Here is a 15,873-nt window from a genome sequence, read left to right as displayed (position 1 = left end):
CATTTTAATTTAGAACCTTCAGTGTTGTCTCGGTAATTGCTAAATTACAGTAAGTAGTTAGTGAGTAAGGCTGAAACACTAATAGACAGGCACACGTCCCTCTGAGGTGCCGAGATTGTCACTTCTAACCAGCGTTGCCAGTGTACAGCTCTGCACGAGCTTCAACTCTGCACCAGCTTCTTTGAAATCTTGCTGGCTGGTGTTAGTTCCTGCGGCTGGATAAAGTAATTATCAGATCGTTAAAGTAGAACTTGTGCTGCCAAATGAGACTGCAGTCTCCACTTGGAGCCCAAAGTACAGGTTCCTGTGCCAGGATTTCCCACAAATAGCAGGTGTCTGGGCTTCCAGTCAGTCCAGCAGTGACCCTTTGTGGGTTCCTCTAATGATTTGTCTTTCTGCAGTCCAGTGCACATCTTTTCCTTAATTCATACCCATCCAGAAAGCTTGTACCTGAACCCCCGTTTGGTATTTCCTGTGAAGTACACCTTGGCCACCAGTGTTTCTTTCCACAGTTATATGGACACAGAACAATATGAAGATGCTGTAAGAGACTATGAAAAGGTTTATCAGACAGAAAAAACGAAAGGTGAGCATATTGGCATTCTTTTTGTGTGCATAAGTTTCCTTTAACTGGCAATTTTTTTGTCGTTGCTTTTGTTTGCTTTTTTCCCCCACAGTATGCTCTGATTGGCAGCGTTTTACCCCAGCAGGGCAATAGTGGAAAAGTCCTCAGAAGCACTCTGAAATGCCTGTCTCAGAATCTGGTTTCTCTCCCAGCATTGAATGCTGAGAAGATAATTTAGCTTGTAGCTGAAGCAATGCACTAGGTTCAGAATATCTGGTTCTGGTTCTTGTTCTGAACTGTCGTCTTGCTTTTTTAGTAGCCCGAAATGAAACGGACAGAGTAACCTTAGTCCTTGCAGTTCAGTTTCTAATACTGGTTTAATAGCACTGAGACGTTTACCTACATTTGGAAACAGCCTTAAGTGAACAGTGAGGCTTTAATTAGCTACCTGACCGTAAATCCAAGTGGGGTGGTTACTTGTGGCACTCGAATCCCTCAACCCAGGTCATCTCAACGTGTTGGTCTTCAGCCTCTTTTAAAGCAGGAGGCTGTGCCTGACGCTAACGCCGCTTTCCTTTGGCATTGCGCTTCTTTCTAGAACACAAGCAACTTCTAAAGAACGCACAGGTGGAACTGAAAAAGAGCAAACGGAAAGACTACTATAAAATCCTTGGGGTTGACAAAAATGCCTCTGAAGATGAGATCAAGAAGGCTTACAGGAAAAGAGCACTAATGCATCATCCAGGTACCCACAAACAGTCCGTTATTAGAGCATGTATTGTTGCTTTGATCCCCTTGCTCCATGCATGTGCCCTGCGCAACCATCACTCAGAGGCAGGAATAAATATGAGAGGGAATTTCTGGACAGATAGCATTTCTGACCCCACAGATCTAAGTCTGTGACAGTAGCTGGGAACGTGTAGCATTTTCCATTTGCACTAGAAACTAAAAGCTTCTTTCCTGCTTGTTTTTGTATCCCTAGACCGACACAGTGGGGCAAGTGCAGAAGTACAGAAGGAAGAGGAGAAGAAATTTAAGGAGGTTGGTGAAGCCTTTACCATCCTGTCAGATCCCAAGAAGAAGGCCCGCTATGACAGCGGGCAGGATCTAGAAGAGGATGGATTGAACATGGGAGGTAAGTGTTCCTTAAGATATTCTACCATGGCAGCCTTTAAAAAGATTAGACCATTTAGAGTCTGCCTTATCCTCTAAAGCAAACCTCCCATTTGTAATAATCCTATGAATTGAGTCGGTTTGGTCTCTGAAAGCATTTAAATAGCAGATCTGCACTGCATGCTTCAAGTTGTGAACAGTCTAGGTTATGTGGTGGATGTTATCCTTGATGGAGCCGGCAGGTAGTAGCTGCCATTAGGCAGAAGTCTTTCACAGGAAGTGTAAAATAGCATAATAGAAAGATTGTGGGTCCCTAACTGCTGCTTATCCAAAGTTCTTAGGTTGCCCTTGTGACTGAAATTGTCTCTCTGACAACTGTTGCTTTTACCTGTTTTCTGCTACTGTCAGTGGCCCTGTTCTCTGCTGCTGGGTAGCAGTGCTCAGGCAGAGCAAGCTGTTTGTTTATAGCTTTTTGTCCGCTTGTACAATGCTTTACGGGCCCTCAGTTAAGTGACAATTTCTGAATTGTGGAAACTGTAACTGGCTGTTTCACTTCAGCTCAAAACTTCCTTCTCTTCCCTGTAGACTTCGATGCAAATAATATCTTCAAGGCCTTCTTTGGTGGGCCAGGTGGCTTCAGTTTTGAAGGTAGGTGGAAGCGTTCTCCTGTCAGCTTTGGAAACGTAAGTACGCAAATCACTTGACAGGACAGCCGAGTTTCCCAGAGTGGATGTGCTGTTCGAGGAGAGTATTTGACTTTTCCATAGAAAAGTATCTTAGCTCTTGGAAAGTTTTGTCTGCACAGCATCCCAGCTGATGGCCGGTTCTGGTTCTTTTGTGTTCAAAAGCAACGTAACACAAGGTTTCCCTTTTCAGGAAGTCTGTGTAGGCTTTGCCATCTAAGTGCTGCTTTGCTGCTTAGGAGTAGTTGACCATCACTGGGACACAGCTGCTGGGGCTAAAGCAACAGAAGGCGGTTCTTGGTCAGAAGTCCTGTGCGTGTGTATCACACCGCGCTCTCGTTTCGTAACGCTGAATCCTCCTGAGGGCCTCTGCCTGCAAACATTTTGAGGTGACTGGAGGCGATGAAGAAGCTGTTACTCACTGTCCCTTCAAACCTCACGTGTGGTGAGGCTTTCTTTACACACTTGGAGTAGCATGGCTTTATACAGCGCTGAGCGAGCTCTCAGCCCTTAGCTAGGAAGTGCACCATCAATGCACCCCTTAGGGAAGTGTGTGTTCCCCAAGGTCTTTTGTTAAGTGAATTTTGAGAAGTCTTGCACGCTTTGTGTACTGTTTACCTTCCTCTTTGTAAATCTGCCTCCTTTACCCATATTATCAGTAGTCTACTCTTGTTGGAAATTAGCGGCTGGAGATGCATAGCGAAGATCTCCTCTCTCCTACCTGTTCAAATGCTTTTGGTTGGATTAAGTACTGGCTTGGCATCAAGCTACTGCAGGATGGTAGTTAACTGTGATGTCTTTGAATTTTGAAAGTGCTAATATCTTTCATTTTCTTTTTCAGCTTCTGGGCCTGGAAATTTCTTTTTCCAGTTTGGCTAAAAAAAAAAAAAAACCAAACCACCCACACATACCTGATCTGCTTATTTTAACCTTGAATACGGACATACTTAGACTCCTTCCTTCATCATGTCTCATTGTACTTAGAGCAGTTTCATTTTTCTCGGTTGGAGACCTCTGTTTTGTGTGCTTTTGTGTGTGAAGAGGAAACCAGCTCGGGGAGGGGAAGGCTTGTGAATTTTGTTTTACTGTTAACTTTATTAAAAAAAAAAAAAAAAATAAAGCTTTGAATCTTTTGGTCCCTCCATGCTGGCCCGTACTTTCAGACTGTTCCTGCTCCTCAGCAGAGAGGATTTCCCTGAAGTCCTCCCAGAATCTCGACTTGTAAGAGGGTGAAGTAATCTCCTATTTTGTTTTGGTTGGTTCCGGAGTGCAGTATGGCAGCATGTCCAGGGTTTGTAGTAACTTGTAAGTTAACTTAATCTTCTGAAAATATTGCCAAGATTCAATCAAGTTTCATACAATCGCGTTTTACCTGCCAGCTGTCTTTTTTCTTTTCTTTTCTTTTCTTTTTCTTTTCTTTTCTTTTCTTTTCTTTTCTTTTTTTGCCATGGTTCTACCAGAACGGTACACTTGGGCATTAACTTAAATGATAACGTGTGAGCTTAACAATTTTGTATCAGAGAAATGCTTCTTTGGATTTCAAAGAGTGGCTGATGTGAGAATTCCCTGTGATGCAGCTAGAATTAAGGGCTTTGTGTTTCCACTCCAAGAATTGTCCTGTTGAAGGGAATATTGAATTAGCTCTGGGCTGAATTTCTTCACCGTACTTTTTTTAATTAATCCACTTGAACATTTAGTATTTGTGCTAAAACTTGATTTTGTTGAGCTTGATGTTTGATTGCGTGTTACTGATCCATAATGTGGATGAGCTCTTTCTAGCTCTGAAGAAATGCAAAGTAAAATTCAGGTTAATAATTGAAAACGGTTACTGTGTGCGTGCAGCAGTGTGCTCTCATAATGTTTACAGGAACTGTACAAATATGTTAAACTAGTCAAGTAGTTTTCAACTAGAAGTGATTTACTAGTCCAAAGAAGCAAGAAAATGCAAAGTCAAACTCTGAACTGACAGTCTGTCGCTTGCTTCTCTTGCACAATGTCAGGACAAGTGCTGGCGGGGGGAGCCTAAAGCCTGGAGCTGCGTGCAGCTGCACCGTCTCGAATTGAAAATGGATTTGGCCTGGTGGTACTGCCAGTTAACGTGAATGCTGTTTTATTTTTCACCATAAATGTAGTGTTACAGCAAGATCTCAGCTGGGAGAGGACGCTGCTTCCAGAATTCTTCCCTTTTCCCTAGAGAGTGAAGAACCTTTTTGACTCGGTGCTTTGTTCAAGCTAAGTACTGTCTGTAGAACGGTGCTGGAGCACAGCGCGTGGCGTTGTCTGGCAGAGCTTCGGGCAGTCTCGCTCAGAAGTGGGGTTTGAGAGAAAGTGTGTTGGCACTCGGCAACACCAGCGAGAAGGGCAGAGTCTCGGCAGCGTTGCTGTATCTGGAGCGTTTTGAACTGACCTGCGGTAGTGTAGTGACGTTTGGAGGGCTGAATTTTGCTTGGCTGAGAAAACGGGTGTTTGTACAAATACGTGCAAGACTCTCCTAGAGAAACCTGACACTAACTTTTATATAAAACCTGATTTAACTTCTTACTGCAGGAACAAAAATTGCAATGAATTCATTGCATGAAATGATTACTTTGAATGCTAACATCTTTGTCTTCCTTCCTTTTGAGGGCTGTACTTGTCCTGTTCAGTGGGACAGAGTTGCTAGGCTGCAGTGCAAGCGAACTTCGTTTCCAACAGTTGCAATAGTGTCGTGGTGCTGCCGCCGCCGAGTACTGCAGTCCTGGCGTTGTGTTTTGTCAGATTTTTTGACAATCTGCTTTCATAGAGGGAGGATTTAAGGGCTTAAATTCTTGTACTGCAGAATAAAGAAAGTATTTTATAACTCACTCAAAAGTCAGCTTTTAAAATGAGCCAATGTTGAGTAATATTTCCAAAAACAGGCTCTACAACATTTATTCTAACTTCCTTTGTACCAGTGTAACGTGATGGACTTGTCTGGATTGCACTGAGAGCAAAATAAGGTCCTAGCGTCTTTCAGACTCTGAAACGGTAATCGTCTGGAGAATTGAGATACTGGTCTATGCATATTGACACTTCTCCAGCTCTCACGGCACTTGTAAATCAGAGTTTACAGGACTTGTTTTAGTGTGGCATTCTGGATTCATAATGTCTTGTCCTGTGTGTATTGATATTACTGTACAGTTTGGACTTTTCTCAGTCTTTTATCACCGTGCAGAGACGTGTCCTGCATTTGTCAGTGGGTTTTATTATTATTATTATTATTTCCCCCTCCCCCCAGTTAAGTGCGACAGGCTTCCTTCTCTCCAGACTTTGAATGAGACCGTTCCTTGGAGGACAGAAGTGGAATGGTTTTTCTTCCGAGAGAGAAAATGTATACAGCAGATATTTATAAAACTGTACATGAGTGCATGATTTAATGTAGTTAAATATTAATATGGTGAGTGCCAAGACTTTTCTAAGGAGCGTTATAATGTGATTCAAAGTGCAGGCGAACACGTGCTCCCTTTCGCACAGCGCGCTGGGGTTTGTGGCGTTCAGGGACTCTCCCCTTACCTCAGGGCAGCAGCAGCAGCGCCTGGAGATAGCGGTGCGGTGGCTTTGTAACCTCCATCGTGTCCTAGCACGGCTTGGAGACACGGGACTCTGTTTCTGTCAGAAAAATCTGCTTAGATGTGCATTGCTTGAAACGTTACCTTTCACACTCGGTAGTTACGGAACATTATTCATGGGTTGTATTCTGTACGTAGCCACAGGGAACCTTGGTGCCATTTTTCCAGCTGCTACCACGCTGCGGACCTCCCTGGCTTCCTTCGGCTCGACAGGAGCTGCCAGACGTAGGAATTTGCCACAGAGATAATGAATAAGTATCTTAAAGTGGTGTGATGCCTGTGCTTTTTCTAGAGTGATAAAGAGCTAATGGGGGTGACAGGAGGCGGTTGCTGTAGGTGACACCCTTGAAGCACGAGCACAGTGGATACACGTGCATCGAGCCTTATTTAGAAGCGTACGGTTCCCCTCGGTGTGACTGTAGGCCACCACGTGAACTTGGCAGGTGGAGGAAGCCGATGGTGAAGCCCTTCCTTTTCATGAAGAGAGTTCTCTTTCTGGAAGTCGGCCTTTGTGATTATTGCAAGGTTCATTTTTTGGCGTGACAGCAAGAGCCTTGATGCTTGACCCTGACGTGTACCTGAACGTGCCCCCAGGCTCTTCCCCGCGCAGAATCCCTCATGCCCTGCTCTGCCTGGTGAACAGCCCGACGTACAGACGCCGAGCAGCTTTCGCTGCGTGGTGCACGTTTGCCCTTCGGCCTGCCAGCTCCCGCCCGGTGTTTCCGAAGGGGAATGGTTGGTGCTGTGAGAGCTCCTGCCGATGGGAATTACCCAGAGACAGCAGAGCTGACGTGGCTAAAAGCCAGACCGGGCTGGTGTGTAAGGGAGGGATCTTTTAGCGGATGTGATGGAAGTAATTGCTATTGAACAGCTCGGTAACTGGCGGAGTAGCTGTCGGCTTCCTCCGTGAAAGCTGTGAAACTACAGGGAAAATTGTGCGTGTGTGCGGAGCGTGGCTCTCGGCAGACCAAGCGTGAGCAGGGAGGCTCTGTTGTCGTGACTCTGTAGCGTTTACAAGGAGATAAGGAATCGTTTGACTATTACGCTTGCCCTCTGATGGTTTTTTGCCTAATCGTGATACTCGTGGCGTCTGAGCTGCTGTAGAGATAGTTTCAGAGAGTGAAATGCAGTTGCATTCAAATGAAAATGGAAGCAATTTCATGCTTTAAAAATGAAAACACGCATCAGTAACGTTAGTGTGTGGGAGATACTTGCATGTACGATGGTCGGACCTCTAGACCACAAAGCCTGGTGTGTTTTTTCTCGTGTGGATTTACTTCACAAATCTGATGCTGTGTCAGCTCCGCCTTTTGCGGGGGAGTATTGAGAGTCCTTTCCAGATACACTGAACCTGGACTTGAAATCAGCTGTAAAGACCATTACGATGCTTCTGGCTGCCCACTTCGACAGGCTCGTCGCTGTTTCGGCTACACGTGCTACATAGGAAAGTACATGGTTTCGTTTGTGAACTTGGAAGCGTTGCTGTAAAGCTGGATCCTTAGTGCTAAAGGCTTCTGACTGTTTTGTAAATACATTAATGCAAATTGGAAAAAAGGAGAAAGGAAAAAAAAAGATGTTTAGGGACAACAGTATTGTTATCGCTGGAATATTGCAAGTCCCTCAGCTTTCTGTATCTGACGGGGATACAGAGCGAAAGCTGCTGGGCTGTTGTTTTGTTTCCGATAGGGAAACCGGCTCAGCTCCTGCGCCCGCCCGCGAGCGCTGGTCTCCGAGCCGGCTGCGCGCTGGGGGGCTGCGCTCGGCCGAATCGCTCCTCAACCAATTGAATGACCAAAGCGTTTGGACCACACAGTGGTTTGCTCTTCTTTCAAAATTACTTCCTCAGTTTCAGTAATAACTAAAGATACTCACTTATCTTCAAGTGGATGGTTTGCATCCCGTTTAAATTTGTGCCTTGTACCCTCCCCTCCCCTTCCCTTTCTTAGGGAAAAGGACAGCTCGCGTGTTGCACCTACCCGAGTTTCTCCGAGCAGCGCCCAGGTCCGTCTCGGGCTGTTGCAGCCGTGCTGTAACTGAGGCTGAAAGGTGGCAGACTGGATCGCAGCGCTTCTGCGACCCTCCCTTCTCCTGGAGGCCGCTCGCGCGCAGCCGTACCGTTTTCTGGAGCTGTCCCTGTTGTCCCTGCTTACCAGGGCAGCAGGACCCGTGCTTGGCATGGAAAGACGATGCGTAACGCTTTGGCCTTCCTTGACGTACCCTGGCTTTCCCCGCTCCTGCAGAGTCAGGGACAGGATTACCCCCTCTTCTTTGAGTAGTGCTAGGCGAGTTTTCACTCTAGCATAGATCCGACCTCTGAGGGAAGGCTCTGGTATGAAATGTTGTGAGCAGGGTGCCGAGGCGCGGCATTGTCTGCAACGCGGTGTTACTGGGCTAGAGCTTCGGCATGATCGGGGTGGCTCGGGAAGGCAGGAGCCTGTTGGGAATGCTGGGTTGCTGCCTCTGGCTGGGTGTGCAGCTTGGCTGCCGTGCCGGCAGAGCCAATCTGACCTCGATTACCCCGTCTTCCTCCCTGCTTTCACTTCATGAAGCTCGTGCTTCAAAAGAGATCGTGTGAAGCAATGTTGGAGGGGTTGAGTGCGAAACAGCAAAGCGAGCGCCTTCATTGCATGCGTACCTGCTGTGTTGTAACGACATTAAGGAGTAGTCAAGACAAACCAGACGCCGATGTGAAGCCAGCTTGGAGAGGATGCCAGACCCTGTGCTGCAGTATTTATCTGAATCGAAATTCTGAATGTTTACCTCAGTGTAAATATCTCAACCTTTCCAGTGGGAGGAAAGGAGTAATTGCATGGAGCAATCGCTGTCCCCATCGCTTTGCCAAACACGTCATCCTCTCCAAGACAGGCTTCGCATCGGTACGAACACTGTCCCTCTTCGGCCCCTTACCTTTCTAGGATGTGAATGGTAAAAATGTGAATATTTGTTGTTTACTTCATTAGGCATAATTCATAATGATGTGTTTATATGAAGAATATCACAGACTGAAGCAAAACCATATGCAATTGGTTTACTTTATTATAAACTGTATATGATGTACAAACTAATAAAAACTTAAATGACGACAGTCTCACTGTTGTTCTTGAACAGGCAAATAAACAAGATGCTCCAGCTGCGCAGTTCAGTGCTGGACGTGACCTGGAGCACTGGGTTGTTCCCGGGGCGCCGGAGGGAGAGGGGGTCAGCGTGCTCCTGCGCTCCCACGGGAGCCGTCCTGGGCGGGCGCTGGGAAATACGCTTGTAAAGTTTTGGTGGAACAAACCCGCGAGAGATTCCCGGTGGGAAAGGCCCGAGCTGAGTATCGGGCACTCGCCCCTCTGCCGGCACAGAAGCCAGTAGGGTTCCTCTGTTGAAGGTAAGGGAGGATTACAGGTGCTACAGGGGCGTGCATATATAATTTGATGTTATAATGAGAATTTATTATCTTCTGTCTTTTGAAACAGCAGGAAGTATTTTGCTTTACTGGCAAACCTGCAGAGCGTACCAGGCTAGCCCCAAAGCACTCCTTGCTTTTGTTTTAAACATTCGGAGGAGAAAGGCTTCTTCCGCGGGCAGCGTTGGGCTTCCCAAGCAGGGGTTTCAGTGTGCGCCCAGCTCCGGGTCAGCTGTGCCCACGCCGCAGCTCCTTTACAGACAGGAGCCCAGCACACGCTTGCCAAACACCGTAAGTATTTACATATGTTAATACGGGATTAATTTCACAATGCAGTTCCCCAAACACTGAGCCATAGCGTGAGTTTAAACTTGTCCTGACGCGAGTCATTAGTTGAGCTTTGTGTTACAGTAAAGCAGTGGCCACAGATCCACTGAGCAACTGGCAGGCAGCCTGGCTAAGAGCAAAAACACAAGTTTCAATAAAACAGACTTAATAACAGAAGTGCTTGATCATTAACTTTTTCCCAGGTTTAGGTTTGAGCAGACTTAAGTTACACAGTTATGATACCTCCACTTACTTCCTAAATTACAATGTTACTGCCATCCTAACTTTTAACATTCAAGTGCATTAGAGAAAAGTAGTAAAATCCTGCATGAAGTACAGGTCTATACTTCAGACATGATTTTAGTTTCTATAAAATAAGATGGAAAAGACATGAGTTCATCTCTTCCACCCCCTGCCAAGGCAGGATTGTTCCCTACAGGACGAGGACGCTGGGCAGTGCTCGGTCCAGCCCACTCTGACACGTGAAGTGAAACGGCTGGAGCCATGCTACAGGAACTGAATGCCTCTCCCGCTATTTCACTTGTTTCCCTTTAAGCCCGCGACAGCCGTCTTTAAGAGATCACCTGGCCGTGCGCTTCCCCTCTCTCCGCTCGCCAGCGTGGCTCTTCCCTGCAAGGAAGGAAGCGTTCACGTGCCAACAGCGACCATGAGCAGGGGCAGAGCGCAGCTGGCGGGCTGCAGGGCCGACCTCTGCTCAAGGCCGTTGGATGCCCTGCTGCCTTCCGCCAGGCCTCCTCTGACGGGCTAAACTGTTAGTAACTGCCACGCTTGACAGAAGGGATCCACAACTGGGGCTCACTGGTTTTTACCCAGTAATTCAGCGACCAGAACGACTGATGTCAGTCCCTCGGGTGTGGGAGAAGGGGAGAGACATTACACAGTTCACTTGGCTTCAGACCGGTTACGTACAGGCTTTGGTCTGCCACCGCTTATAGGACTGACATGTAGAGACCTAACGATTGTGGTTCATAGGGAAGTTATAAAAGACCATAGCTGGTCTTCCTCTGAGGAAGAAAACAAGCAGAACACCACGGCTGGTTCTCTCCAAAACTCTTGCATTAAAACACACTCAGCAGCACTTCGGCTATTGACATCAGTTGTGACGGTTTGCCTTTGTCAGTCAGGAGCTGCTTGTTTTCTTCCTCGTTCCGAGGCCAATAAACTCTCTCCGCAGAGAGGCTTCACACTGGGGTTGGCAAAAGGGCTTACTTTAGTAAAGGTAGAATTATTTCTCTTTACACTTTTAAAGGTTACAGGAGTTACGTGCCTTTTAAAAACAAACCAACAAGCTACCCTGCCCATGCTCCTAGATGATGGTGCAGGAACTAAAAGCAGAGCCCCGTTTGTTGGTGCTCTGCGTTGGCACAAGTTTTCCTTTTCCATAGTAACCTGAGAATATTGCCTTCACATCCATCTTTTTAGAAAGGATGAGCATCCACATACCATTATCAAAATACAGCAGTTTCCCTCCTCCAATTTCCCCCACTTCATCCCCTTTGTTCCCTGCCTTTTCCAGTTTCACAAACTCCAGCAGATCGAGCCCAGTCTGCATCGCTTCGATGCCGTTGGCGCAGCCGAGGGTGATGTGAGCCCGGCTGCCTTTCGGGAGGCTGTCGGTGGGCAGGATCTTATCGGCGTCTCCAGGCCACAGCAGCAGTTGCTGTTCGCTCAGCTCTACGCGAGCGCCAACAGTTTTTGTTGTGATGAACAGAGCAGAAATGGACAAGGTGAAGCCTTTGCCGTAGGAAGCCTTCACAGCCTGGGAGAAGAGGGAGACAAGTCCAGAACACAGCTTTAACTGACCGCAGAGGGGTGGGATGTACAGCTGTGCGGTTGGTTTTACTGTCCACGAGCTCAGGGTCTTGGCTGATCACGGTAGCTCTTGCTTTGACATATTTGAAATACTGTGTGCAACTAGAAGATCATGGCCTGAAGTTCCTGCTCCATGAATTCAGAGCTGGTTACAGCTTTTTCCTTCACAAATTCCAATATTTAACTTGGGCTTATCTGTTTTGAAATAATTTAGCTGGAAGTGTAAACACCTTAATTCATCGTCATTCAAACCAAGCTATTGGAGAGGATGCTGGAAGTGGGGGTGGGGGGGGCAGGAGTTTTTTGTTGGGAAACTAACAGGAAATAGGCACCATCTCTCCCCCAGTTACGACTTTTCTATTGCACAGGCTGCGTGGACGTACTCGCTGTCCCTACGTTTGGCCTCTCCGCTCCAAGCGGAGCCACGTCCCCAGCCCACCCTGAGAGGCTCCTGGATCCCCTGCTGGGAAGGGGGAGGGAGACTGGGGTCGTGGGGAGGAGTCGGAGCCCCGGTACTCACTTCTTGCTGCGTGTATTCCTCAGCTCCAGCTGCTTTTCCAAACTCGGTGTATTTTGTGGTGCAGTGTAAGACCCCGGGCGGCCTCTTCACAAAGTAGCTGGTGAGATCTATTTTTATTTTGGGATCTTCGATAGCGGAAGCAACTGCAAATACAGGTAAACAATATTACTATCAAAAAATGATCCCCCTGATGTCACCCCACGAGCCTAAGTCCCGTCTCAGCTTTCTTCACCAACCTGTCCTTCATGTTTCATCTTTCTTACTGCTCAAAAGGACTAGATGGGTAAATGAAACTCCTCCTTCCACCTAGGCTAACAGCGGATGTAACCAGAAAGCAGAAGCTTCCACGCATCATCATGGCTCGTCTTAACCTTGACGCTGTACAAGTCCCTGAAGGGACAAGGTTGTTCAGTCCTTCCCTTTTCTCTCTGACTCCTCGCAGCGCCCAGGGGATGCTCAGCCACCTGAGGTAACGCTGCTGCCATCCGGGCCCAGCTCCCTACAGTCAGAGCTAAACAGACTTCTTAGGGACAACTGTTGCATGTATTTTTACTTGCAACAGCAACTTTGTCAACTATGGGAAACAGATTGGTAGCTTTAAACAGTTTGTCTTGTTGCTAACTTTAACTAGAAATTCACTTTAGCAGCTGACCAAACTTGTTCCTTTTGCTGTGTTAACATTTCATCACCAGAGTAAGAACTTGGTAAGATACTTCTATACATACAGTATTTACTCTCCTTTTTGAAGGCCTTGAGACTTCCAAGCTCATCTAAGAAGGCCTGGCCAGCCTTCCTCAGGATCTCTGAGCTTCTTTTGCTCAAAAACCACCCAAAATACATGGGTAAGAATTCCTTCTCCAAGCTCGGCTTCATCTTCTTCAGCTCTTCCACTGACAGTTTCCATTGATTCTTTTCCTTCAGCTGCAAGCAATCCATTCGCCACTGGGTTTTGGGCTCGGCAAAGATGACTTTGTACCGGTATTTGTCAGCAATATCAAAGAGTTGGTCCAGTCGTTCCCTCTCATGGTGAGTGTCATCCAAAACGATAACGCTGATGTCTCGTTTGCAATAGTCAACTAGATCCTCATCCACCTTTGAATACTCTTCAGGAATGGTGCTTCTTATTGAAGGTGTAATTTTATAGCTATCAACGGAGACGACCTTGCAGGCATCTTTATACCTATCTTGAATAGCCTGGGCGAGAGTGGACTTCCCACTGCCTGGCAGGCCTCTTAAAATGAAAAAGGTTTTAGATTCTTTGACTGTGGAGATGGTATCTTCATCGTCAAGGAAAGGGAACTGCAAGCTTTCGGGTCTTTCTTTCGCTGATTGAGTAGACATTTTTCTAAATATTTTAGGCAGGAATGTGTGACTCTTCTTTGAGAAGCCCCTGTTCTGAAATGCAAGAAGAAAGTATTTTGCAGGCTAGCAACCCCGAGAGACCGCGCGTTCCCACTGCACAAGCACACGCCGTCGAGAACCTTTGCTGGGAGGAGGGGGGCGCAGGGAACTTCTCCACCCCTGCGTCCCCTAACCTCCCCTGCCCTGCTCGGCTTAAAGCACCTCTCACAGCCACCCCGGCTGGTCCCGCAGCGGGGACCTGCGCCCTGTCCCACCGCCCCCCGGCACCGGCCTTCTGACCTGAGGAGCCGAAGGCGCAGCTCCGCTCTCCGCTCCGGCCTCGGCCAGCTGCGGTCCTGCCCGACCGGGAAGGGGAAGTTTTACCCGTCATGTGGCAGCAGCTGCCGTTTCACAGGCACCACGAGCTGCCACAAAGCTACAGCCGGGGCAGGGCACTTCAAGCGTCAAAGTTATTTCTGAACACTTAAACAAATACTCGTGGCTACTAGATAACAAGGGCGCAGCGTGCGGTGGGGAACTCCGCCTGAAAACGGGAAACGGAAAGTCCCAGCAGGTTGCAACAGCTGCTGCAATCTCATCGCTTCATCTGAATAAAAAAGGCCGCAAAGGGATTTAAGTCTGTCTAGGGATCCTCCGTCCCCACAGGAAAGGCTGTTTCTGAGTGAAGCCTGCGAGGATGCTGTCTCTCGCGTTAAGAACTGCCATTTCTTCACGCTACACTGAACATCAGCATCCCGAATGCCTCAGAGGAGGGAATTTGGGCTCCTCTTGCGATGAAGAGCAACTGAAATGGCTTCCAGCAAAGACAAACCCCCTCCCAGCAGCCGCTGAGCTGAACACGAAAGTGAAACCAGCCCTCCGAGCACCGCAAGAAATGCTCGCGTTTGGCAGCAGCGAGCGAGCCGGGACAAGCACTGCTGGGGAGCTGGCGCTGGCTCTCCCTCCCCTCCTGCCAGCAGCTCCGGTAACTGGAATCCCAGATTAATTCCCAGCAGGGCCTGGGAAAACACGGGACTGGAAGGAAACGAGGGATTTCTTCAACTGTGCGAGTTTTCAATAGCATCAAGGGAGCAACCACTGGTTTTCGGGTCAATGTGCGACCTCTCCACCTTCCCTCCCCAGCTGCCTCCTCGCCCAGCCCAGCCCCTGAGCGGCTCTCGAGCCGAACGCTGTGCCAGCAGCCACGGACTGATGCTGAAGGAGCAAGTTTTGCCTTTGATGCAAAAGCCGAGGGGTTTTACATACAACATAACTGCTCTGCCCATGGCAGAAAAAATACGGCTTTCCTGTTTGCAGGGCGAAGACATTGTTTAAAAAACAACTATTCAGCCGATTAACTTTTCTATCCCTTATTCCAGAATGTGGAGGTGGGTTTCGGTTCCAAAGCGCCCTGGGACCAGGACCAGGGCCCCACTGCTTCAACGGACGTGTTGGGCAGGGAGCGCTGCCTGCCCTGGGCTCAGCTCCTGTGCAGCACACCGGGACGGTGAGCCCCGAGCACACCGGGGCAGCCGTGCCCGCTCCCAAAGCCGGTGCAGAGTTCCTGCCACAAGAATGAATGGGCCTCCGAGAAGAGCGAGGAGCACACGGCTCTCCTGGGACCCCTGGGTTGCCTTCCCCATGGATTCAGGGCTCTCAGGTCATCGTACAAGGGGAAGCAGATGGCATGAGCCACCTCCGAGAGCTGCTCCTCCTCGCAGTGTAAGGGTCCTGTTTGCCAAGGGGGACGCTCGGCCCGAGCAGCGGCTCCGGGCAGGGCTGGGCCAGGCTGGCCTCGCCGTTCCTGCGGCCGGGCCGCGCGTGCCGAGCGAGGGCGAGGGCTGCGGCTGGGCCAGTCCAGGTCTTTTGCTGAAGGCAGCTGCTGGTGATCGCAGTAACTGTGGCCGCTTTTCAAACGCGCAAACAAAAGAACAATAATAGAAAACACCCTCCGGCCCCATTGTTCAGCCGCCAGCTTGGAGGATAATAGTCGCCTTCATGGGATGGGGCCACGTACGGCCCGGCCGGACAATGGCCCCACAGAGCCCCGCGTCGGCGGAGCGCTGGGCTCCCCGGGCAGACAATCCCCCATTGAGCCCGCGCCCCTGTCCCATCCCTCCCCACTGTCCCCACAAAGCTCCCGCTTGTCTCCGCACCCCGGGGCTCCCCGCGGGACAGGGACTCGCGTGGAGGGAGCGATTGCTCCAGGCATCGAATGCATCGAAGGTGCTCGTACCCCAGCTGCCCCCAGGGAGGGATGGGGCAGCCCGGGACCCCCGGGACGGAGCCGCTGCACCCCCGGCTGCACCGCGGGGACCCCGGGGCCAGGGACCGTTCCCGGCTGCGCTCCCCGCCCCCCGGGCCCAGCGCCCACGTCTCGGCGACGCCGCCGCCGCTTCCTCCTAATCCGGGAAACGAAACCCGCGCCTGGAAGGGGGGGGGGCGCCTGCCCCGGCCCCCCCACTTACCATGGTGAGGGTAGCGGCTCCGGGGCGGCCGCCGGTGCGGAGCGG

General features: G+C 49.2%; 2 protein-coding genes across 3 annotated transcripts in view; one reads left to right on the top strand and one right to left on the bottom strand.

Annotated features, from left to right (window-relative positions):
* DNAJC7 (DnaJ heat shock protein family (Hsp40) member C7) overlaps window positions 1-8,973 on the top strand; it is a 25,746-nt gene extending 16,773 nt beyond the window's left edge. For both annotated transcript variants that reach the window (XM_050911953.1, XM_050911954.1), the window contains exons 10-14: window positions 513-586; window positions 1,164-1,310; window positions 1,548-1,700; window positions 2,264-2,326; window positions 3,203-8,973. In XM_050911953.1, coding sequence (XP_050767910.1) covers window positions 513-586; window positions 1,164-1,310; window positions 1,548-1,700; window positions 2,264-2,326; window positions 3,203-3,240 — 475 coding nt within the window. In that variant the 3' untranslated portion in view covers window positions 3,241-8,973. The remainder of the gene's footprint in view (window positions 1-512; window positions 587-1,163; window positions 1,311-1,547; window positions 1,701-2,263; window positions 2,327-3,202) is intronic.
* On the bottom strand, window positions 8,967-15,873 carry CNP (2',3'-cyclic nucleotide 3' phosphodiesterase). Its single transcript, XM_050911956.1, has 4 exons — window positions 15,829-15,873; window positions 12,745-13,414; window positions 12,020-12,162; window positions 8,967-11,446 (listed from the first exon to the last, which is right to left on the bottom strand). Exons 1-4 carry the CDS (start codon window positions 15,829-15,831, stop codon window positions 10,994-10,996), a joined length of 1,269 nt encoding a protein of 422 aa, XP_050767913.1. The 5' UTR covers window positions 15,832-15,873; the 3' UTR covers window positions 8,967-10,993.

The sequence above is a fragment of the Gymnogyps californianus genome, chromosome 28 (genome assembly GCF_018139145.2).
Source record: "Gymnogyps californianus isolate 813 chromosome 28, ASM1813914v2, whole genome shotgun sequence".
NCBI classification, from domain to species: domain Eukaryota; kingdom Metazoa; phylum Chordata; class Aves; order Accipitriformes; family Cathartidae; genus Gymnogyps; species Gymnogyps californianus.
The sequence above is the reverse complement of the archived record's forward strand: the minus strand, read 5'-3'. Positions and strand labels throughout refer to the sequence as shown.

Bases quoted from the DNA above. Each gene is read 5' to 3' on its own strand.
- CNP (XM_050911956.1), bottom strand. The intron at 12,163-12,744 runs GTATGTATAGAA...CTGTATTTGCAG, and splicing joins CAAAAAGGAGAGTAAATACT to TTGCTTCCGCTATCGAAGAT. The intron at 11,447-12,019 runs GTGAGTACCGGG...CTCTTCTCCCAG, and splicing joins AGGAATACACGCAGCAAGAA to GCTGTGAAGGCTTCCTACGG.